Consider the following 25550-nt stretch of genomic DNA (forward strand, 5'->3'; position numbering starts at 1 on the left):
CTCCTTTTTTTCTTTTTCTTTAGTTCTGCTTTAGAACCTATGTGACTCATGGTTGTACCCATTGTCACAAAAAATGGGGACGGGTATTAAACGGCGAGGAAAAAAACAGGTATAATATGACAAAGTTTTATATATCAGGAATAAAACGGTAAAAGTTTGGCAATTTTTTTAAAAAATTAAACATTTAATACATCTTAAAAATTATAAAAAAAATAATTAATAAAAAAACGGCAAAAAACGGGAAAATAACGGCAAAAAATGGGAAAATAACGTATAATATGGGTATTATATGGGTATTATACGCGTTTTTTGTTTTTTGACGTTTTTTTTAAAAAAACAGGAATAGTACGGGTATTATACGGTAGAACTGTTTTTGACATTAAATACACGTTTTTTTTAAAAAAAACGGCGTTTTTTGTAGTGCCTACCATTATTTCCAGTCCATAAGAATAGTGCACCTGAGTGAGTGTGGCAGCGACTATGGAATTCAAAACCTACTTCCTCTTTTTCTTGAGTCATCTTGGCCCTAGGTTGCGCAATGCGCGGAATTTGTCTTTTTTCGTGAGACGCATTGGCATTTTGCCTTAGGGCCAGGTGACCCCGATTCCTCGCAGCAATTGCATCCAAAAGCCATTGTTTATCCAACCAATCTCTCCCGTAGATTTGAGATCCAAAGCATAACAAGAGTGACAGTGGTGGTCCATAGGATTCCAGATCTGGCAACGCCAACGATAAGTAGGACAGTGCCTTGCCAATTGGTGTATGACTAAAATAACCCTAAGAGGTTCGGCATAGCTGGTTTGATCAGTGGCTTAGCTGGTACATAGCTAGTCTTTAGTTTGATTGCCATGACCAAGAACGAAATTAAAATTTTTTCAACTATAATTTCAAAATTTTAACAGAGCTTATAATAAAATTTTTTAAAATTTTTATATGAGCTTCATTAACCTTTTTTTAAATTACATGTTTTTTTTTTTTTGAAATTTTGTGGGGCCCATGGCCCTGCCTCCCCTTGCCATGACCCATGCAAACCGACAACTTTGGAAGGGGATAAAGGAAAGCCTCAGCATTGTCATTGGTCTGGTATAAAGTAGATCTGACATTGGAATATATCCACCATATATAGATCTGAATAGGAGATCGATAGCTCCAGTCGTTAAAGAATACTGCCATGTGTCCGAAGGAGTAAGTGGATTCCACCAGCAGATGATGTCTTTTTTCCGCATGGCCGGGCGAGAGGTGGTTGACCAGATAATGTTCGACAAATAGAGATCTGGCTATGGTGGCCACAAAACTTTCACAATATATATATATATATATATATATATATATATATATATATATATATATATATATATATATATATATATATATATATATATATATATATATATATATATATATATATATATATCAAGGTCAGTATTGGTCACGGTAGTAAATGATCAACGTTCACTTGATCAAATCCGGCCTCTTAACATGATTCCATATCAGGCAAAAAATACTTTTAAGTTTTTAACACATCTTTTTATCTGAAAAAATATAATTTTAAAGATAGTTATTTTGTTGATGATCCATCCACATTCCAGCTCTCTTCTTGAGAAAATGTTCACATACGAGTTCTAACCAAACGTTCGAAAGCTGAACGTGAAAAAAAAAGGAACGTTCCATTGGTGTTGTAAACCATTTTGGAGTGAGAGGATTACGGCTCACCACTTGAAAAATAGCCTATGACACTCATTTTCTTCTTGTCTCCTGTGTTTTGGGTTTTGTTGGTCCCAGCAGTAACAGTGCACCATTCAAGTGCCTCACCTTTTACGATATAGAAGTTACTTCGCTTATAAGAATTGAACTAAAGATGCACCACTTCACATATCCCTAACTTGATTAGCTATATTATGCCCTTAATGCTTTTTATGGAACATATTATTTGGATTGAACTGTCCAGTTTTCATGGTCCAAAAGAATGTGGATTGTTGAATTTGTAAAATTTATACCCGAAAAGGAAAAAAAAAAGCAAAAGGTAACTTTGAGGAAGGCGTTCTATCTTTTCTACGTTCAGTTGAGTGTTCAAACAGTCTCTCTCACTCTCTCTTTCTTCATTTAATATAAAACTCGGAGTGCCTTGTCTTCTTCTTCATCACCTCGTCCCTACCAATTATTCGCTTCATTTTTCTTACAGCCTTGGAGGTCGTTTTGGAGACAAAGAAGCAGAGGAAGAAGCATAGCCAGGAAGAACGGCCACCCTCCAGCAGAAAAGAAAAAGGGTAATTGGGAATTAATGGGGAACCGCAAGATAACAGGAGGTGCGAGACGGTACATCAGATCCAAGGCACCTCGCCTTCAATGGACTCCCGAACTCCATGGCTCCTTTGTTGATGCCATCGATCGTCTTGGTGGTCATGAAAGTATGATTGATGACATATATCTCTTCCTTTTCTCCCTGCCCTGAACTTTCTTTTTATTTTTCTCTCCTCATTTTTCACCAGTAAACTTCATCATTGAGGAAGATCACAAATTTCTAGCTTTTCGTATGACAATATTTGTTAGTTTTTCTAATTGAAGCTACCATACAAACTGTTTCTTTGATAATGGTAGTGACCTCAAGCTGACAATCTTCAAGCTTTCTGAAGAATAATTCGTTGTATTCCGCATCATTTTTAATTGTAGAACCGTAATAGCTTTCGCAATACTGATGATATCTTCAATATGATTGTTTATGTGCAATATAATTCTAGAAGCAACGCCGAAGCTTCTTCTTCAGACGATGGGAGTGGATGGATTGACGATATCTCATATAAAAAGCCATCTTCAGGTGATTTTTTTTTCTTTTATTCTCTTTTTCAGTTTTTATGGTCGGTGTTCTGCTTGTTTCATGAAACACTAATATTGATTAAGTTCTCAACTTTTAAAACCATGGCTGTTTGTAAATCCAATAATTTCATACTGTTATCAATTTTCAGATGGTAACTGCCTCTCTCTCATAGTTTTTCTTCGAGTATGGTTCAGAGGGAGATTTCCACGTTCGAGTTCAAACATAGTTTTGCTCACGCGAGGTGATGTTTTTTTGAGCGATGCTCAATTGCTGAACACGGTAAAAGTTAATTTCATATAATATAAATGGGCCTTGTTTTTCAATTGCTTAAATGAATTTTACAACCATTAACCAATTAATCAATAGCATTAATTCGGGAACAGTAGTTTTCGCCACACATGTACGCGACCACGATTAGTCAACTTTCTCCAAATTCTTCATGATCACAGTGAAAGATTGGTGAACAAACCAAACTTGCAAATCAAAATTCACCTGCATGCAGGGCTATTTATGATCTAGCAAACAGTTCCCCTTTTTTCCTGTCCCAAGGTCTAGGGTTACTTTTGGACTTGGGTAGTATATGGTACACCATTTAGCTCAAGTTTCACACATCCATTGTTTACAGAGTAGAGGATTAGCACCCACAAAAATTGAATTTCGGGTAGAGTTGAGGCAGCTTGAACTCAAATAGGGACCTAGCTATAGCAGACCTAGCTCAGGGCTCAAAACTATTAGCTCACACTCGTCTCGCAAGCTTAGCCGGTCCATATATACAGTTTTTTTGAATGTACGAAATGTGCCATGAGTTGTGAAAGAAATCGCCTTTAGAAAAACCAAAAAAGTACCCAATTAACCCAAAAATCTTTCGTGATAAGATGAGAAAATATATTCTGCATGTTCATATATATATGCACTGGGTAGCTTAAGCGAGCCTAATCTAGCTAGCTCAAGCTTGGATCGATTAACTAGAGTTCATTTTTAGGCTCAAACTAAAGCTCTATAGGCTCGAGTCTAGCTTATACTGGTTGAGCTTGAGTCTATCTCAAGTTGCTCGACTAATTCTGCATGCCGAACCGTATTTCCCTACTCTTCATTTGGTAGGAGATCAATGACCTAAGTAACAAATTCATAGCCTATTTTAAATCCTTGTATTTTATCAAGAAATTAGTTACACAGTTTACCATGCCCATCTGCATTGAAAGTGGCTTATGGATGACTGAATTCCTCTCTAAAATTATATGTGGCTGAATTGATGCAGAAAACTAAAAGCTGAATGAAGCAATCTATAAATTCAGAATTGCAAAGTGAAAGCAACAAGAAAGTATAATTCCATAATGAGTTTGATGAACACAATGGAAGTAAGTAGTTCAACTAAAACCCTACATGATGAAGCCTCAAATCAGCATTTATTTGGTCTTCAGAGAACAGATAATGTATTGCCTAAAACATTTGGTGTTTGTATCATAATAATGTTTACTCATATCAATTGCATGCATGAATTTCTGCCTCTAGCTCGAAGGTGAAGCAGGAACGTCAAGTCGGAAAGATTTCTTGCTAAACAGAAGAAGGAGAAAAGTAGTCCCCATAGGACTGTTCAGTTACTTCTTTCATGGCGTCCATAGACTATATATGCTAATACTAGTACAGAAAATTTAACTTGCTGTCCAAACAATTATTTAGAGCTCCTAAACGCTAGCTGTCTCTTGTAAGGCTTGTTGGAAACCTTGTTGTTGGATATGACTACTTGTTGTTGGACATATTTAAATGGTCTTTGCAGCCTGAAATGAATGGCTTTCTTTTAATTTGTAACTAAAATTGTTTTGGGTTCTATTAACACTATTCAAGATTTTCCTTCCTTTGTATCAATTTATTATTTGCTAGATTGCTATCTGGAAAACAGGACACACACACACACACGCGCGCGCGCACACACACAAAGAGAGAGAGAGAGAGAGAGAGAGAGAGAGAGAGAGAGAGAGAGAGAGAGAGAGAGATCAGTCGCTTTGGTTACTTTACTTTTACAGTTTCCCTTTTGCTTTTAATAGCATTTCTCAAGCTGGTCTCTTCAAATGGATTTTTTCAGGGTTTAGAACTGTCAACTGATCATTTCTTATCGATCTTATTTTCCTCAGATGTACAGAAGCTCCAAGAATGGCATCAAGATAGGTAACATATATTTCAAACGAAGGCACTAATTTTAATTTGCTACCTATAATGCGTGTTTAATCTTAATGATCAACTTGGTAAAACAATTGAAGTTAATCTTAACATATTATTTTGTCCACAGAGAGGCAAGCGATCCAGAGGGCATTCCGTTACTGTTGTCAAAATGAATCAGACTTGTCAGCAGAAACTTGCACAAACTACAAGTTCAGATCAAATTCTAATTCTACTCATGGCACTTCATGGAGCAAGTTAGTAGTTTCTTCTGGCATACCGCTTCAGCATTTGATTTAATTTAGATATATTCAATTCTATGGCCAAATTTTTGTTCTATTTTCTAAATACAGTCCACACGTTTCGCTCTCTCTCTCTCTCTCTCTCTCTCTCTCTCTCTCTCTCTCTCTATATATATATATATATATATATATATATATATATATATATATATATATATATATATATATATAGAGAGAGAGAGAGAGAGAGAGAGAGAGAGATAGAGAGAGAGAGAGAGAGAAGATAGAGAGAGCAAAACAAAGCGCTACTTGACACTTGTATACTTAGACTTTCAAGGAAATAATTTGTGTCATCGATTCTAAGAATCGATTCTAAGAAGATCAAATAACGGAGATTGAGTGACAAATATAGAAATGAATATGTTTTTTTAAGAGTCTAAAATACTTTTCAAAGAAAGGGAGAGAGAGAGAGAGAGAGAGAGAGAGAGAAATAAGTTTCCTCAAATGAAACTCTCGGTCCCCTTTGAGGGGTAATGGAGACTTTTGAAAAAACAACTGGACTTGTGCATCTACAATTTGAAGTCTAACATCTGATCTCCTTGCAATCGATAGTCCAGATGATTCCCATCAATTCTGGTAGGAAAGTCTAGAATGAAGTCCACATTTCTAGTACTACATTTAAAATTACATCTAAGAGGACCATTAGGGTTGTACATTGTCAAAAGGCGGTGCCTACCATATTTACGATTATGGCTGAAAGGACCATACGTGTACTTAGGCTTGTCGCTAAAGGTGCATGGTTTCTTGAATGGAAATTAATTTTCCCTTCATTTATTGTGCATTCAAGTTCATTAAGTGTTAAATAAACAAGCTTTGAAACAGTACTTTCTTGTTTTCAAGTGTTAGGCTAAGATCTTCACACACACACACACACACACACACACATATATATATATATACAGTGGTCCCAAAACAATTACCATTACCAACTTCGGAATCAAAAAGTTGTCAATGGCCGTTTTATTTGAATTGCGTTTGGTGCACACACAGACCGGAGGAACGGGCTGGAGATCAATGAATTCATAGGCATAATATTCCACTGGGTCATCAGGTCAAAACTGAAGACTATGATATTTAATTTCGTGTACATAATGTTGGTGCACCGCTTTCAAACCAATCATTCAACTGCGAGTAATATTTTTTTCAACTAGTTTAGTTGTTGGCACCCCATTAATTTTATTGTACTATTCTTCCACTCTGATCCCCTTGTCCTTTTTTTCCAAACAGCAGATGGGAAGAGAAAACGGAGGAGTTGGTGAGCAAGAGGATACTGTGGAAGGATTGGGAGAATCTGTATACGAATATCGCTTTCAGGCGTTTGCAAGGAGACGATGAGAGCAGCAATGAACTCCAGCGGACCCCTCAACAAGAGGTAAAAAGACATTATATTTGTTCTATATGTTCTTTGCTCTCCCATAAAATTTGTTCATTATATAAGCAATCATGTGAGTACCTCTAAGAACACGTGTGTGTGTGTGCCTACACACATATATATAGGCAAAAGATAGCTATCAGATGAGAATCATCTAGGCTATCGATTCAGGGGTATTATATGTTTAAGATTAAGGTTTAAATACAAAGCCAAACTGTTGAGAAATAAGAAAACAAATGTGTTTCCTTAAAAAAAATACTGGGTATTTAGACTCTTGAAAAAGCTGTTTGATTTCTATGTTTGTAACTGAATCTGCATTGTCTCATCTCTTTGAAACCAATGACCTAGATAATTTCCACCAAAGTTTGGCGTATGTGGGTCAGTAGCCACCTGTTTTTCCTATGTTGACATTAATGACAGTTTATGGTAAGGAGATAGTTTATGGTGGTTTTCGCGATTTTATGATTCTTTGAATGAAAATTTTTAAGATTTTAGACATCCGGCAAATATTGACATCTAACTTTCTGCAGACAAATAGACACGCACACATCCACGTTTATAAATAGATCACTAAGCACATATATATATATATATATATATATATAAAATCCAGAAATGTTTACAAATGTCGTCAACGTGTCCTCAGTGTTGAATATGTAGGCTCGGCGACGGAGCAAAGCTCCGTCCGTACGTCATGTGCACATTAGTATGGGTTATAGATCACATTTGCAAGTCAGAGAGAGCAAATTTTAAGGGCATCAACGGCATGTGGGAAGGTCCACTGGTCTAGGAACTCAAATTGCTATATCCTAGACCAGTTCTGGGACAAGAAACAAATCTTTTAGAATTTATTGATAGCATACTTTCTATGTAATATGACCTTATAGGTATTATTTTATAAGAAATGCGTATTTAATTAGTTACTTCTTGAGGTTAAAAGTGTTCTTAATAATAAAAAAAGCCTTTGTAGCATTAAAATTTTGATAGTAGAACAATCAATATATATTTGTTCCCTGGCCTAAGTGTGGGCTATTGACTTTCCTAGATATTAAAAGATCGTTTTCACTGATGGTAGGGATGAAAGTAAACATGCAGTTAGGACATATATGGTTTTGAAAGTTTAGTCTTCTCGTTTTACCTATTCTAATTGGAGCCAGACCAAGGTTTCATGTACTTAAATGATTGAAACTGAACCCCTTAGACTCTCATTTTGATGGCCGTTCAAAATTTTGTTCCCCATTACGCGTTTGGGTTATTTTTAAATATAATACGTAGAAATGTCTAAATACCGGAGGGAAGTATTGTGAACAACCTGATCTTGGGGGCCAGTACATTTTGGCTATGAGATGCTAGTTATATCATGCAGACTTTTAAAGGGCACCTGTATGTAACTGAGAGAACCTGCCATGAAGTTTGAATATGAAATAAACATTTTTTGTAGGCCTGTATAAGAAATTGCCCATATCATGCCCACACCTGCCTCCACCACTGCCTTGATAATATTTTATTTAGAGAAGTAATCACTTTGTCAGTTTAGAGAAGAACGGGCAGGTGGTTGCCCACACTTTCTAGGTCTGTTGAAGCTTGAAGTTTAGGCGTTCATTAAATGAGGCATGCATGGCTGAACTTCATAGGCCCCTATACTTAACATAGGGAAAATAATTAGCATCATAAAAACTTTTCTGCCAGTGGGTCTCTGCACTTTTAATTCTGCGCTTGCTTCTTATAAATGATATCACTGGGCAGTGACTAGCCCCTTATAATCAAGCACATAGGGAACTATACAACAGCAGTGTACCTAATCTGGGCTTTAGGTGTTCTTAACAAAGATAAATATGTTCCCATTTTTCTTTTCTTTCACTAGCTTCTTATAACTTTCAATAATATTAATGGAGCTCATAATTTTGTACTGCAGCTTACCCATATGGAAAATACCTATAAACTTATAAGGTTCATAGAATCTGAAAGGACGGAACAAGGTTGGTTGAAAGCAATGTTACCCTTCAGCTCTAGCTCTAATATTTCGTCCTCACACACTGGACATGGAACGAAAGGCGAGCAAGCAGAGGAGACCGGTAAAGGTGAATTGTCATTTCCAAGCTTCACAGGATGGCCCAGCTCATCCTCAACAGTTGATGCAGGTGAGATCATGTTATTGTTCCAAAATAAATGCAGGGAAAGCATCAATGGTAATTTCATTGATGAGAGTCGAGGGGTCAATCTGGATCTGACCATATCTATCCCTGGCTCAACTAGCTAGAGTAACTAGAATCACTGAGACAAAGCCAGTAAATGGCTGCCTGTACAATGTTTGACAACAAGCGCAATGTATGTACCAACGTCACATGGAGAGACATATAACATGCAGCTTATGGTTATCATATCCAATGCCAGCGAGAGAGAGAGAGAGAGAGAGAGAGAGAGAGAGAGAGAGAGAGAGAAGACATGATAAGGTCTAATGCCAAAAGTAGTTATATGTCTAACGTTAACTGTATTCAGTAAATTGAATGACGATAAGCCTATAACACCATTGTTAGAATGATATCTTCTGAATTCATACGCTAACCTTGTGAAAAGTTAGCTAGTTGAACTTTTTTTTTTCAATAGTCCAATTATGTACATCGGTTACTTGTAATAGATGAGTTTGACTTTAAACAGTTTCCTATACATTGGTTACTTGGATTTTGAGTTGGGAAAGAAGAGGATGAATTTGATGGTAGTACTGTCTGCCAGCACCACTACAAAAAACAAGCCTTTAAGGTGTGAATTTCCATGCGTCAGTAAATGTATCTTGACATTCAAAGGAAACGTCAGTAAATGTCGACTTTCACTGATGGATGAACGTCCGCCTTCGAAACTTCAGTTTGATGGTAGTGCACTAACTTGAAGTAGCTCAAAGAAACAGGAAACATGCACGCATATGAGGGAGTGAAAGAGCACTTTAACTGCTCTACTACTGTGATTCTCGGCAATTGGATGACTTTGGATAATGGTTCATACAGTTTATTTTCAAGAAATGGGGGGAAAGGAGCACGAGTGATTACCATTTTTTTTAACAATTAACCATTTCCCAAAATAGAGATCATCTCACAAGTGAGTCTTCCAATTCAACAGTGTATATTAATATTCCATGTGTGCATCGAGGGCGTCCGGACCTTGTGGCATGTCCAAGATGCCTTGCATGCATCCGCATCTCAGGATTGGGAGATGAAACAGACATGAGCAGTTCACATCATATTATACACACACACACACACACACACACACACACTTAAGCTCAACTTCAATAATGATCTACTTAATTTTGTCGTTGTGGCGGATGACGGAACTGTTAAATTTCAAAGGAGGCAACTAGCATTTTAGTCACCCTTCATCAAGAATAAATTAGCCAGTGTACTTTTCCTTTTTTAGTGCCTAGCTATCCGTCGCCAATTCTGCTTGCACCAAAATAACAATGCCATTCGTGCTTTCTCTTTCATATTAAAACGTACCACCACCAATCGATGTCCATTGCGAAATCAATATTTTCAGCAAGCTTTTTAATTTCATCCAAAACAGTTATTTCCTCACGGGCTGTGTTCTACTTAATTTTTATCTCCGTCTCTCTCTCTCTCGGTGCAATCAGATTTTCAAGGATTCGCTTTTTCTTTAAATTTTATAGATACGTGGTTGAAACTTGTATATGTGTTTAATTTAAGTTTATCATGTTCACTTTTAGCAGAAGCGTCGTTGGAGAAGTAAAAAAAGAAACAAAGGGATAGGATTCCTGACCAAGATCGTCTTACTATCTTATTCTTTCTCCACTAGCTTCCTCTCTGTTCGTCAACGGGTTTTCTTTCCATCGCAGTGCACCTTCGCAGTTTTTGTTTTCACTTTTTCCTCTGAACCTATTCTAATAAAATTTCAGTTCCAGTTAATCATATTTAATTAGTACTTCCGAATAAATCATTAGTAACAGCTTGTTTCACCATCCACAGATGCATTTGGCAGGAATACCCACCAGAGTTCATTGACATAAGCAACTACAGACATGTTATCGAAATCCCAAAACTTTAATATCTTAGAAAACCATAAAGGCACCAAAAATTCACCTGCAGAAGAAATGCCTTCTGATAAAGATCTAATCTTCATTTTTGTCTTATGTGAAAGCATTTCTACGAAATGCAGGATAGGATAACTAATGGGCCAGCTTTCTACTTGAATCCTGTTTTGTACACATATATATCTCAAAGTTGGTAAATTTTGAACGGATCACCCCGTGTACAAAGGAAAGGGCCACCTATTATGGATTGTCATGTAGGACAAATACATCATTGTCCGATTGAAACCCACCATTTTGTGCTCTCTGGTCACAGTCTTCTCTATCACATGTCTGTGGATGCTTACTTTATAGAGAAACCTATTTGAGAGGAATCATGAGATGGTGATAGCTCATGGTGTTAGAGTATATGTATAGTATAGCGTAGTATAAAAATCTTTAGACTGAGTGGTCACGAGGATTATTTATACAGTTATAGATCGTTGGCGATTTTGTGCTTCTCTTTTCTTGAAGAGAGGGTGCATATGAAAGGTACTTCTCCCCAGCAACTTTTAATCGAAAAGCTATGGTTGAACATTCAAAAAGACCCTGTATGTAAAGTTATTTTCAAGGGATAGTTATTCACTTTTTGCAAAATTAAGTAACTACTTACCTGGCATCTTCCAATGATATCCAATTTGGCATCAGTATTCACTTTTTTGAAAGATTATGTAACTACTTACCTGGCATCTTCTCATGATATCTATTTGGCATCAGTTTGAATTTTGTGTGTGTGTGAGTGTGGGTCGTATTTAGTTGTCTTTTTCGAAACTGTTTGGAATTCAGTGATCTCTAGTTCTCTGGCTTAGGCTTTTTGGTTTTTGTTTATTTTTTTCCGGCTGGCATGAACTTGTGTTTAAGAGAGTTTGGCTCGATGTGTCTCTATAGTTTGTCTAGTTTTGGGAAAATTGGGACCAATAATTTAGGCCAAGGTATCTAGGTGTCAATTTGCTATCTTATCAAAGGGATGGATGGGTTAGGCTCAGCTCCATGGGGTTTAGGACCTGCAAGAATAAGCTATCTAGGAAAAACTAGCTGCACTAGGCTAGGAAGAATTTAAGAGTACTAGGCTACAATGATCTATAGAAATTAAGGACAATTATTGCGATAGACCCAACTAGCAAACTTTAGGTCTCCAAGAGAAATTGAATGCAGGAGCGATCACGATGAGTACCGCTATAAGTTAGTCGTTGGGGTAGGGATTTTTTTCCGATGTGCTGTTGTTCGGCAGAGGTCAGAAAAAGTAGGATATAAATTAAACGGATAAACTGTATAGAATAACTAGTTTCCAACCATTCAAAATCAATATGGAAGGTAGCACCAACTTAAGTTGTTGATGTTAACAAAGTTAGCAATAATATCAGTGAAAGATCACCCGGCCTTACCCATGATGATCATATAAAGCAAGAGAAAGATAAGGAAAGAGCAAGTTAGGAAGAGATGGAATTTTAACTCACTCACTGAGTGCGGTTAATGAGATTGTTGCTTATACAATGATAGGGACATAGTTCTATATACTGTCAACGGTCTACTGAAACAATATGAAAACTTTGTTACTAATGTCATACTTTAAGTCTTTGCCATCCTTTTCTGAGAAATATAACATACTGCTCAATCAAGAAAATAGATTCTCATCAGCACTCAAAGGCAACAGACCACCCTAGAAAATTTGGCTATGGCTTTTGTTTGTCAAGCTAACCGAAGCAGGTGGAACAATTGTCCTGGATGCATCCTGGATGCTTCAACAACAATCATCCTCCCCACTTGAATAACCAGTCCAACAACAATAACAATGGAGGCACTCGTAGTGGAAATTCATCCAAGCCTCAAAACCAATCTGGTGGTGGTTCCAATCATAATTCTGTTGTTTGTTAATTTTGTGGTCACAATAACCATACGTGAACCAATACCATGATGTACTATATACCTAACGCTCTTGCTGCCTGGTCCATAGGTGCATTTTATGAACCTCCCTGGTATCCAGACACTAGTGTATCACACCGCATGACTGCCAATGCCTCAAACCTAAGCAAAGTTACTGTACCAATGGAGCTACCCTGAATATCTCTGGCACAAGTAACATTTACTTCAAGTCTCCTAATTTTCAATAAAACATGTTCTTTATTGTACCCAACTGGCACAAAAATCTCATCTCTATTGTCAAGTTTTGAATTTCACTCCACAAAGTTCCTTGTGAAACAAAATTAGACCAGGAGAACACTGCATGAAGGTGAAGTTCGAGATCAGCTCTATTAATGGATAGTGGAGAAGCATCGTAGGCCCTTTCTTATTTTGCTATTAAAAATAAAATTTATGTTGGATTGTGGCATTCCATCTTGGTCAACTTAGCAAACATGTGTTAGAAAAATTGAATAGGTGTGAACTTGTTTCCATTGGTGTAAATTGTAGTGACTACTGATTTGTCTTGTTCTGTTTGCAATATTAGCAAATCCCATAAGTTGCCATTTGACAATATTGACATTTCAATTAATGTTCCTCTTGAAATTGTGCATACGGATCTTTCGAGACCCGATCCTTGTGAGTCATGGAGAGCATATTGATATTATCTCCTTCTCATGGACAACTTTTCATGATTTAGTTGGCTATTTCCTTTGTGAGCAAAGCCAAACACTTTCAACTGTTTTCAAGATTCAAAATCATGGTGGAAAAGCAAAGCGTGTTTTCCAAGTAAGGTATTCCAAAGCAGCATCGGAGGAAAATGATTAATTGACAATTCAATGATTTTTTTGATCACCATGAAATTAAATAATGATGTCATGTCCTCACATTCCATAAACAAAATGGAGTTATGGAGCAAAAGCACCATCATGTTGTCAAGATGGGATCAAGTGTGATGAACAATCTGCCTATCATCTTAGTTTTGGACTGATGAACCAGCATATATCTCATAAACTGGTTACCATATTGAAGCTAAAGAGAAATCTCCCTTTAAGAACTTTTTTAAAACAAAGCCCACATATAAGCATCTTCTAATCTTTGGCTGCATGCGTTATCCATTACTTATTCCTTATGGAGATATTAAGTCTGATTCCAAATCAAAGTCATGTGTCTTCGTTGAGTATGGCATTGTGCACAAGGCTTCTTATGATATGAGCCTCTCTCTAAATGTGTTTCTGTGTCAATGCATGCGACATTTTGTGAACATGGTTTTCTCTATTATGGAAGTCAATCTCCAAACATGAAGATGATGTTGCTAAATGGTTGCAAATTAATTATTTGAAAAAAAAAGAAAGTCACGGCTATGAACCAAGCCCACACAATCATATTTACTCTATCTTCACAACCCTATTGTCAACGATGAACAACAAATGGAAGAATCTGATTATCATGAACTAGACGTTGTGAATGTTGAAGGAGATGGAGATGACGATGAAATCAACACCTTCCAAAATGAACAAGTATCTCCTCTATCACCAGGCATCAAGTTAATTGTTGATCTACCTATTGAGTGTGCTCCAGAACATGTACATAATATTGGAAAACTCGCTTTAGGGATAGCACTATTTTGCCTCTAGTCAAGCAGAAGAGACCTAGACATGTATGCATATGCTTTTAAAACTAAACAATGGTTAAAATCTATGAGAAAATAGATAGGTGCAATTCATAAAAATCAAATGTGGGAACTGATGCAAACCATGCTAATAATCTAGTTAGGTGCAAATGGGTGTTCCTCAATAAAAGAAAGCCTGGTGGAAGTGTTGCTTGGTATGAAGCCCACCTTGTAGCTATCAGATATAGTCGGTAGGAGGCCATTGACTATAAACAGATGTTCAATCATGTAGTTAAACCCATGACTATTTAGACTATCATCTCTATTCTTGTTTCACAAGGATGGAAAATGCATAAACTTGACGTAAATAATGATTTCTTCACACAGAGCTCAAGGCGCAAGTGTTCACAGCACAACCACCCAGGTTTGAAGACAACAAGTTTTCTCAGCATGTATGCAAACTGAAGAAAGCTATAAATGCCTTAAAGCAGGTGCCTAGAGCATGGTTTGACAAGTTGAAAACAAATATATTGTAGCAAGGATCTAAATAATTAAAGTTGGATACATATCTCTTCATGCTACAGAAGCAAGATAAAATGACTTACATCCTTAGTTTGATGATATCATTGTTATTGGAAACTCTTCATCTGTTGTGCAACAAGTTTTTCAGAGATTGGCAGCAGGTTCTCCATTTTTAAAGATCTAGGAGAACTTAATTGCTTCCTTAGTGTTGAAGTGCTTAAATGAGAAGATGAGATTCTTCTATCTGAACATCACCATTTAAAGGATCATCTTGTGAAGGCTAAGATGGACTAGTGCAACAATATTGGAATATCAGCAACAACAAACGTTACCCTTTCCAACAAGAAGGAAAACACTTAATGTTGCCCATGCCTCTTTCTATCAGTAGATCGTTGTGTAAGTTCAGTATGAGACACTTACTAGTCCTGACATTGCTTTTGCTATTAATAAAACATGTTAGTATATGCATCAATCAACCCAGCTCCCATGTTAAATGCATATTTAGGTATATTAAAAGCACAATTGATTTTGGCTTGCATTATTCTAAGTGTACCTTTTTTCCACCTATCTACTTTCTTTAATGCCGACTGGGCAAATTGCCTAGATGTTTGCATGTCTACAAGTGGGTATGCTATGTGTCTTGGGACCAATATTATATCACGGACATCAAACAAGCAATAAAATGTTTCTTTCTCTTCCATGAAAGTTAAATATAAAGCCATTTCACATGCTACTTTAGAGTTGCTATGGATTAAAATGTTGTTAAAGGAGTTCAAATTAAAGATCAAGGATGACCCATCTTATGGTGCCAAACTAGGATATATTTTTAGGGTAGCAAATCTAGTCTTTTAGGCACACATCAAATACATAGAAATTAATCACTTTGGCTAGGTAAAGATGGGAAAAGGAGGCTTAGAAATAAAGTCCATCAAGCCTGGTAGGCAGCTTGCCATATCTTCACATAGTCATTGGCCAGACCCATATTTCATCTATTTTAGAACAAGCTCAATCACATGGACATTGGCTAGAGGGGTTGTGTTAATCAAGTCTGCAATAATATCAGTGAAAGATTACCTTGCCTTACCCATGGTGATTAAATAAAGCAAAAGAAGCATAAGGAAGGAGCTAAGTTAGGAAGAGATGAGGTTCTATATTAAAACGAGCAACTCCAAATGTAGAAAGTGTATTGAGAATCCTTATGGTGATATGAAGTAACTTGTTGATTAAATAGTGCAACCTCTCCAATGAATATTCAATCATTGAGAGAGAGAGTGGACATAGGCCTTTGGGTGAACCACTATGCTTGCGTGTTTGTTCGCATCCTAAAATATATTTTGGTTTTTGATGTGCACAAGGAAAATGAGGTTTTATTTAAATGAGAGAGAAAGGAACTCGCTCGTTAGTATGAGGATTGACTGTTTTTGTTCTAAATGAGGTGTGGTGTTTTAGAAAGTGTTGAAGAATTGATGTTTAAAATTTTTGAAGAATCAATTGAGAGTGTAAAACATTTTGGTTTGAAAAATCTTGAGTGAGAAAATCTTTAAAAACATCATTTGGAAACCTTTGAACATCACTTTTGGAAATCACTTTGGTATTTTCTTAAGACTTTAAGTAGGTTTGAGGTTTTGCTCTAATTTGGTTATTACCTAGTTAGAACTCTGTCTCATCTTACTTAAGTTCTTTTAGAGAGGTGCTTGTGATCATTCGTGATATTAAGTGAATGTACATACATGAATGCATTGATCCTATATGATTAGAAAGAAATCATTTATTCCTATCATGATATTCATGTAAAGACATTCTTACCATCACATACATCTAAGCTTCCCATTTTTATTTAAATAACTGCCATAAACACTTTTACGAAAAGAAAAAAGTTTTTGAAAATGAAATGAGGTTATAGACCATCAAATATGATTATAATATTGGGTCATTACTTGAGTTTTGGTCTTGATGAAGTAGGCAAATGAAAAAATCTTGAGAGAAAGATATTCAAAAGAATGAAAAAGAGGAAAGACTTAAATACAAGAGGAATATGGAGAAAGAGAGAGAGAAAGAGACTTTGAAAATCACAAAACAAATGATTTAAATGAGAGAGATATGTATACATGTACATACTTATATATACATATATATGTATGGATACGTATATGAAAGCTTATGAAGAGGAAGTTCAGATCAAATAGAGAGGGAGAAGAAGATTTTAGAAAAAGAGAGAGATTTAAAATAGAATACACGTATATATATTTATATATATGTATATGAGAGTTTGTAAAAGAATATGTTAAATCATAAAGAGAGAAAATAAAAAGAGAAAGACAAAGAGAGATAATCATGTGCACATACACGTATATAGCTTGTATATACGTATATGTCTTCATGAGAGTTAAAATCAAGAAATGACTTGAAAATATCCGATTTCAATTTTTATGTAGGCTGAAGAGGAACATAGACTCATGCAAGAGTCTAGGCTAAGTCTCCAAAGCCTCATTAAAGAGAGTTTCTTGCTTTTCAAAAACTTTTAGAAAACATGATTTCAAATATTTTATATATGAACATAAAATCATATTTATTTTGTTTTCTAACAAGAGAACATATTTCTCTCACCTTTAGGTATGAAAAAAAATCAAGTGCACAAAAAATGGAGAGCAATACAACAAAGAACTCATCGGGGTTTCTAATCAGGTAATTAAAAGAGAAACAAGCGTGATAATGGCAAGAAAATATATTTTAACATGTACATATTCGTGAGGGACTTTCTCGGGTTGGACAACTCCTAACCTCAAAATCAACATAATAATGAAAATGTCCCAACCAAAACATTCATTGTCATTGTGCATTTGCTCATTAATTAGGAGAACTTAATACATCATGCATAAGTATCATCTCAAGCATAAATGATAAGTAAAACAATATAACAAGCACATTTTTAGAAATAAATGAAAAAACAAAATTTATTTCGCCTTGCTTATACTCCCGATGCACTCAAGAGTAGCTCTCAACTTCGGATAGGAAGTCCTTGCATGGCCATGGGGAAGTGGCAAGAGGAAGTTAGAAAAATGAAAACAAGAAGATGACTACATACATTGAATATGGATGATATTAGAAATGAGCCTCTTCCTTTAAATGATCCTAGGGTTACCTAGGATGAAACTCCAAGATGATGGAGATATACCCCAAGAGGTCTCCTCATGCTAATTTGAACTTAGAGAGGTTTGCCCCTAAGATTGGAGAAGAAAAAAAGGAGAAGAAGAGAGGAATGGAGAAAAAGAGTCAAATAGAATTGCATATTTTCAAGTAAAGAAGCATTAGCCCATGCCCAAGAAGGAGGATTGTGAGAGTATTTATAGAGAGGTTTGGAGCAAAAATTCAAAATTTGATTTTTTTTAATTTAACAAAATTTTCATGCAAATTTAAAGTATTTTGAATAATTTTTTATTTTTTAAAAAATAAGCTTTGACTAATTGGGATATGCCACTAGCCTTGCAAACACCCATTTGAAGTGTAGGCAGGGCTAATGCCCACCTAGCTAGACCAACACCGCCCTCAAGGGGTGGTTTTTGACTCAAAACAAGGCCTGCACTGTGCACAGGACCTGCCCCGATGCATTGCATTGAGCAAGGACGTAGGCACAACGCGTCTGGCGCATGCTAGCACATGGTAGTGCGCGATGCGCTGTCGTGCGCCACTGCTCATGGCGATGCCGTGCCGATTTTTTATAAAGGGGTGCAAAATGCCCCCCTTATTGTCTCATCTGACCAATAAGGGGTGAGTTTTGCCTCCCAAGCCTCCCAGAGGACCATTTTGAGGAATAATATTAAAAAAACGTAAAAAATTATATTTTAAATATATGTTTAAAGGGGGTAAAAAAATGGTTTTTGTTAAAAACGAAGCCGACCCTCTTTTAAATGATTTCAGGCTCACTTTAGTTCCGGATTGGGTTCAATTAGTTACCGACACGTTCTACTGAGTGGTTCAAGCTCACAAACACATCTAAGTATGAGAATGAAACATAAAACAAAGGAAAGGTCCATGCACGCACACAACACTCAATAGCATTGAATTTTGTCGTTTGGATTTTGGCTTTGGAATTTGAGCTTGAATTTGTTGATTTGGATCTAGACTTGGGTTTTGGATCTAATTCAGATCCAAGAATTAGATTTTGGATTTGAATCTCACATCTAAAGTTGGGTTTTGAATTTGAATTTTGTGTTTTGGGTTCGGACATGGGTTTAGAGATTCATTTTGGATCAAATAGTTCTGGGTCTAGGATTGGGTTTAGGGTCTAAAAATTTAAGTCTAAATAACTGAGTATTTCATTTGGGTGAAAATAAAATAGTCTTTTTTGAAAATTTTGGGGTGATAACAGTGTTATTTATTCTTCTTCTTGTTTCTTAGCGTTTTTTATTGTTGAAGCATATTTGATCAGTGACAACTTGACATCAAATGGCTTTGATCATTAGAATAATATCTTCCCTTGCCATATGGATCAAGTAAGAAGCAAGAACCAGGTCAATTACAAAATTTGTCCCGGACCTTAGTATCAAATATCAGGACAACATGTCCCTATAGGTCATTTAATTTTGCATTAATGAGAACAATAATACACAATTCCATAAATCTGATTGAGGCATATTCATTTTCACTCCTGAGGAAATTGGTTTCCTAATTTTTGATTGGGAATGCAGAAGGTGATCTAATAGTGGAGTGTGTTGAATGTCGAACCATGGTAGTGCATGCATCTATATTTTCTCTTGAACCTACACTTGGCCAGTCGAAATCAATGGAGGCATCAGTGAGTTGGCAGGGCGGGGTGACCACAATGAAAATATTTGCATGAAAAATGTGCATGGCATGGCTAGTAGGCTAGCATAAAGAGATTTAATGATGATTGTACAACAACACAATCCCAATGAAACAGTCATTCTAAACTCCATGTTTCAGTTATGGCTAAGAAAATATGAAATGATGTCTTACCTGGGTGATGAAGGCTTATTGGGCTAGGATTATTATCATGTGCAAAGCTAGTGCTCTTGAGTTGGTCCCTAGAGGAGATACAATTTCTTGGGTCAACGATAGTTTTAAGGGCTTGATGAGTACTGGTTATTTCTCCATTGTTTATACATACCTTGCACTTAATTTTTGCCTTTAGCAATGCCAATTTTTGACTTAGGTGATCCCACAACACCAAAATAGGCCTTCGGCTAGGGATGCTTACCAGGATTTGCACCATGGCTGATAATATATTATCGGGCATGAGATCTGATTATTTTCTCATTAATATGCAATCCAAAATTCGACTCCAATGGTTTATTACCCTCACCCATGAATTTTTTTTTTCCTTTCCTGGGAGGAGGATATTAGAGGGTAAAGAAAAGACATAGCCGACATTGACCGATATACATCCTTCCAAAGCCATTACGATCAACGTTCATCCTACAAATGGCTGAGACCTGAAAATCTGCTTTGGCTTATATTGAACAGAGCTGCTGACATGCCAAAACCCAATGAGGCAAAGATCGATCATCCTGAGCTTTGTAGAAGGTAAAGAAAAAAAAGTGTTCATGGTTGCAGATCTTGTTGGGAAAGGGCAAACCGAAGGCATTGGAATCATAGGACATGCAAAGGCCTTTCTATTTATATGAGGCAAAGGTTGAAAAACAAAAGGCTAAAATTGTTCATCTAAATTTTTATAAAAGGCAAACTGAAGGTGTCAACATTTCTGATCTCTTCAGGAGGGCGAACTTGGGCATTGTTCCTAAATTGGCAAATCACTATTTAGTAAGTAATTTCTTTGTAGCCAATTCCTTCATGGATCATCAAGATTATCCAGAAGCCAGATATGTTTTTCTGTGTTGTCAATACTTGTGTTATTCCTAGTTCCTCACCTAAGGGTTGAAAACATAATTTAGGGCATGAAAATTGCGAAAATAAATTTGTAGTTCATGTCTGTTTTGATATTTCCTCTTCCTTCTTTTGGCACTGTATTCACTAAACATCGTCAACCCTATTATGACACTACAAGGATCTCTTCCTTGTAGACACATCGCCAATTTTTCCCCTCAGGTCAGACCAGTATTGTCATTGCAAACACCATCTTATGATTCTTTCTAATTTCAAGAGTTGCCATGGAAAACTCTAACTCCTCGTAGAGTGTTTCATGCCCCTAAACCTGCTATTGTAACTCACATTGTGCAATTTCCTGGTCTGCACATTTTTCTGCCATTTAATGTTTTATATCTCTTTTTTTCTATTCATTTTTATTCATGTCCTGACAATATGCCATGCATTGGGAGCTTGGGCTTGTGTTCTGATTTATGACGATAACCATTGTCCTTCTTGGTTGATTGACTGACTGCACTAGTACACGTGAAGCTTATGCTTATGCCAAGTTTTCAATCGTGCAGTGTCTAGAGTTTGAGTTAGTTTTGCATGTGTTTCACCTGTGGTAACATCAAAATGAATGTAGTTATTACCTAAAAAAACCTTCACTACAAGTATCTTCTTCTTCTTCTTCTGTACTCTCATATGTTGATGGTATAAATTACATGTCTGCTATCTGAAACATAATAAATATATAAACACACAATGTCAGATGGACAACTTAATATGAAAACATAGAGATATATGAATAAAGTGCTGGAATGTACTTACAAGTAACCATCAAACATGAAACCTATACCAATTGCTAACCACAATTCCATGTATGCAATTGTTATACCAATTATTATCTTCGACAACTTTTCTTCCTAATACATATTAGCATATAGGTCTCTAGGTCTTGTTTTAATGACGATATGTCAGTCATTGTCTATCCGATAATCCACATAGGAAATTTATTATGCTTTAGTTACTAGCGTGAAAAGGTTTCATTTTCATACATCTGAAGTTGATACTTGATACTTGTGAACCCAAATTAATTCTATTTAATATATTGATCATGTGAACTAAGTATATCATACAATTTACATTTGAACAGACATACTTAAGTTTCTCGCCGTAACTGACTTCTATAACTTTTGGTGAAACATCCATAATATGCAACTTTACCTGTTACATAAATTTTATATCATGTACTAAAAAAACTAGAAGTTTGTGCATGAACGACCATGCCACTATTTTGGTATTTTATATTCTTGCCTCTTTGTAATCACCCCAAATTTTTCCAAAATTTTTGAAGATCCAAAATAGATCCAAAACCCAAGTTCAGATCCAAATCGAGCATTTCAGATTCAAAATTCGAATCACTTTCGAAACGGTAGAATTTGAGCGTGGCGCATGCATAGACCTTCCCTTTGTTTTAAAAACTCATTTCTCACTCCAAAATGTGTTTTTAAACCCAAGTCGCATGCTCGAATGAGTCGACAATCGATTAAACCAAAATCGGATTTGGAGCGAGTTCGGAGTCGCTCAAAATGGAGTTGACCACCCATTTTTCTTTAACAAAGAACTTTTTTTTACATATTTTAAATAAAAACCAACGTTTTAAAAAAGTATATTTGTTTCATACTTATTTCATTACGTTTTATTAAATTTAACTTTAAAAAAAAATTGCGTTTTTCCACGTCCCACGATGCACAGTCGCACAACACTCAGTCGCGCGACCACGTCGTGAAGCACAGGCGCACGCACGCAAAAGAGTGAAGTGCGCGTGATCTCACGATAATGCGTCGTGCGACCGCGCGCACGGGCGGTCGCAGTCGCGTGCCTCGTGCGATCGTGCGCGGTAGCGTGGCCGTGCGGCGTGTTCTCGTCGCCCGATCGTGCGGTTGGGCAACGTCGCCCCGCGCGTGACATCACCCGATGCTGGTGCGTCCGGGCGTTGTCGTCTCCCCCTTTCACCCCTCCTTTTTTACTAAAAACCGCTTTTTAGGGGGCAGTTTTGGTCTTTTTAAGTGGGCAAAGGCTCATCCCACTTCTGAAAATGTTTTTACAGGCCTAATGGCCAATCAAAACTCATTTCAAACTATTTTTTTCAGAATAATTTAAAATTATGTGAAATTTAGATGAAAATGTCATAAAATTCAAAAAAATTCAGAATTTGGGTTTTGGCTGCAAATACTCTACAAATACCCATACAATCCCCCTCTTGGATAAGAGTGACCCTTGGGAGAAACCCTAGAGTATTCTCACTTGAAGACTTAGGGTTTTTCTTGAACTCTCTCTCTCTCTCCCTCTTCCTCTTCCCATTTCTCCTCTTTCTCTTCAACTTCGAGTAAGCTACAACTCTCTTGGAGACATGAAACTTCACTCAAGGGGATCTTCAAGTGCATGTGTTCATTTTCCCTATGTCATTTTTCATTAGGAGTATGTAATCATCATCCCTCTCATTTCTCTCTTCATTCTCCTCTCATCTTCATCTCCCCATTGCCAAAGGAGATAGCACTGAACCTCTTTTCAGAGAGAAGAGATTATGCTCAAGTGCACCGGGAGCATGGAAAGATGAGAAGATTTTTTATTTTATGATCGAATCATGTTTTCTCTTTTATTGAATATAACATTATCTTTCTTTTTTTATTTTCTTCTCATCTTCATCTCCCAATGGCCAAATGAGATAGCACTCAACTTCTTTTTAGAGACAATAGGCTATGCTCAAGTGCACCAGGAGCATAGAAAGATGAGATGATCTTTCATTTCATGATTGAATCATGTTTTCTCTTTTATTGAATATAGCATTGTCTTTCTTTTTTTATTTTCTTATCATCTTCATCTCCCAATGAGCAAAGAAGATAACACTCAATCTATTTTCAGAGACAAGAGGCTATGATCAAGTACACTAGGAGCATGGAAAGTTGTGATGATCTTTTATTTTATAATCGAATCATGTTTTCTCTTTTGTTGAATGTAGCATTGTGTTCATTTCTTTATTTTCTTCTTATCTTTATCCCCCCATGGCCAAAGGAGATAGCACTCAATCTTTTCTTAAAGACAAGAGACTATGCTCAAGTGCACCGGGAGATTCAAAAGATGAGATGATCATTCATTTCATAGTTATATCATGCCCTCCTTCCTAGTTGAATCTTTCTCTTTCCATCATCCTCTCTCTCTTTCTCTCTCCTTCCTTCATTGAATATTGTCTATGTATTACCCATGCATAATTGCTTGGTTTTCCGTTTATATGTGAATGTATGATGAGGATGAGAGTGTGGCTTGAGGCTCTCTATTTTTATCTTCATATTAATTTTTGAGGTTGGGACTTGTCCAACCCAGAAAAACCTTCACGAATATGTAGATGTTAAAAATACATTCTCATGTCATTGCGTATAGTTTCCTTCTTAATCACCCAATTAGAAACCCTAACGAGTGCCTCGTTATGTTGCTTGATTTTCTTACATACCCAACGGTGGAAGACTTTTCCTTGTAACAAACTAAATAATAACATTCTATGCTTGTATATAAATCATATTTTACAAAAGATTTTTAAAGCAAATACCATGTCTAATATGATTTTGGAGATTTAGCTTAAGCTCTTGCATGAGTTCAAGTTCTCCTCCGGTCTACATCAAACTTGAAGTCGGTTATTTTTCATTTTTTGATTTTTAATCTCATGAAGATATGTATGTATATACATGCTATATACATATATGTGCACTTGATAATTTTCTTCCATCTCTCTCTATCTATGTTTTCATATTTTACAAATTTTCATATATACATGAATACATGTATATATCTGTTCTATTTTTTATCTCTTGAATCTTTTATCTCTCTTTTCAAGATGAATATCTTTCCTTACAAATTTTCTTATACGTACACATACAAATATGTATATGTATTTTTTTTTCCTCTAAAAATCTCTCTCTCTATTGAAATCAATATCATTTGTTACAAATTTTCATATATGTGCATATGTGATGGTATGTACACACATATATACGTCATTTTCTATTTATCTCTATGGAAGTCTTTCATCTCTTCCATTCTTTCAATATTTTCTCTTGTCATTTAAGATTCTAATTTTTTATTTACCGACCTCACTAAGACCATAACTCAAGTAATGAACCAATATTGGGTTCATGTTTGATGGTCTACAACCCCAATCCATTTTCAAAAACTTTTCCTTCTTATATATGATATTTATCAAAACAAAAACTTTAGATGTATGTTATGGTAGGAATGCCTTAGATGAATGTTGTGGTAGGAATGCTTCATTCTCTTTTAATCATATAGGATCAATGCATTCATGCATTCACATTCACTTAATATCACAAATGAGCACAATCACATCTCTAAAAGAACATAAGTAAGATGAGATGGAGCTCTAATTAGGTGGTAACCGAATTAGAGCAAAATATCAAACCTACTTAATATCTTAAGAGAACACTAAAGTGATTTCAAAATGATTTTTCAAGCTTTGCAAATGATATTCATAAGGATTTTTTGATTCTAGTTTTTCCCAAAATGTCTCGCATTCTCAAGTGATCCTTCAAGAATCTTTTCAAAAGTTTGAAACATCAAACTTTCAATATTCTTCTACACTGCATTTAGAATAAAAAAAGATGTTTAAGTTAAAACAAAATGCATCAATGATAACATAGCCCTTGAGTTGATTGCCCCCGGTAAAGGCACCGGAAATGGTCGATCCTCGTACTAACGAGCGAGTCCCTTTCTTTTCTATTTTAAAACAAAACCTCATTTTTCTGGAGCGTTCCAAAACCAGCAAAAAATTTTGGGGATGCAAACCTCATTTTCTCGACTTTTATTGCCATTTTCTTGGCAAATTTGTGATATCGATTAATCATCAACTGAAATAAATGTGTTTATGTTGTACCAAGTTTACATGCTTTTAAAAC

The 25550-nt window shown here is 36.0% G+C and overlaps 1 protein-coding gene across 2 annotated transcripts; it reads left to right on the forward strand.

The window, feature by feature from the left end:
• Window positions 1-2161: 2161 nt before the first annotated feature.
• Window positions 2162-9313, forward strand: LOC116267720 (probable transcription factor KAN2). 2 transcript variants are annotated; one of them, XM_031649588.1, is made up of 6 exons: window positions 2162-2408; window positions 2739-2815; window positions 4948-4981; window positions 5103-5229; window positions 6502-6646; window positions 8562-9313. In XM_031649588.1, exons 1-6 carry the CDS (start codon window positions 2282-2284, stop codon window positions 8904-8906), a joined length of 855 nt encoding a protein of 284 aa, XP_031505448.1. In that variant the 5' UTR covers window positions 2162-2281; the 3' UTR covers window positions 8907-9313. The 2 variants fall into 2 exon arrangements, with proteins under 2 accessions (XP_031505448.1, XP_031505449.1); XM_031649589.1 differs by having other exon boundaries at window positions 6505-6646.
• Window positions 9314-25550: the final 16237 nt, after the last annotated feature.

Source organism: Nymphaea colorata, chromosome 14 (assembly GCF_008831285.2).
Source record: "Nymphaea colorata isolate Beijing-Zhang1983 chromosome 14, ASM883128v2, whole genome shotgun sequence".
In the NCBI taxonomy this organism is placed as follows: Eukaryota; Viridiplantae; Streptophyta; class Magnoliopsida; order Nymphaeales; family Nymphaeaceae; genus Nymphaea; species Nymphaea colorata.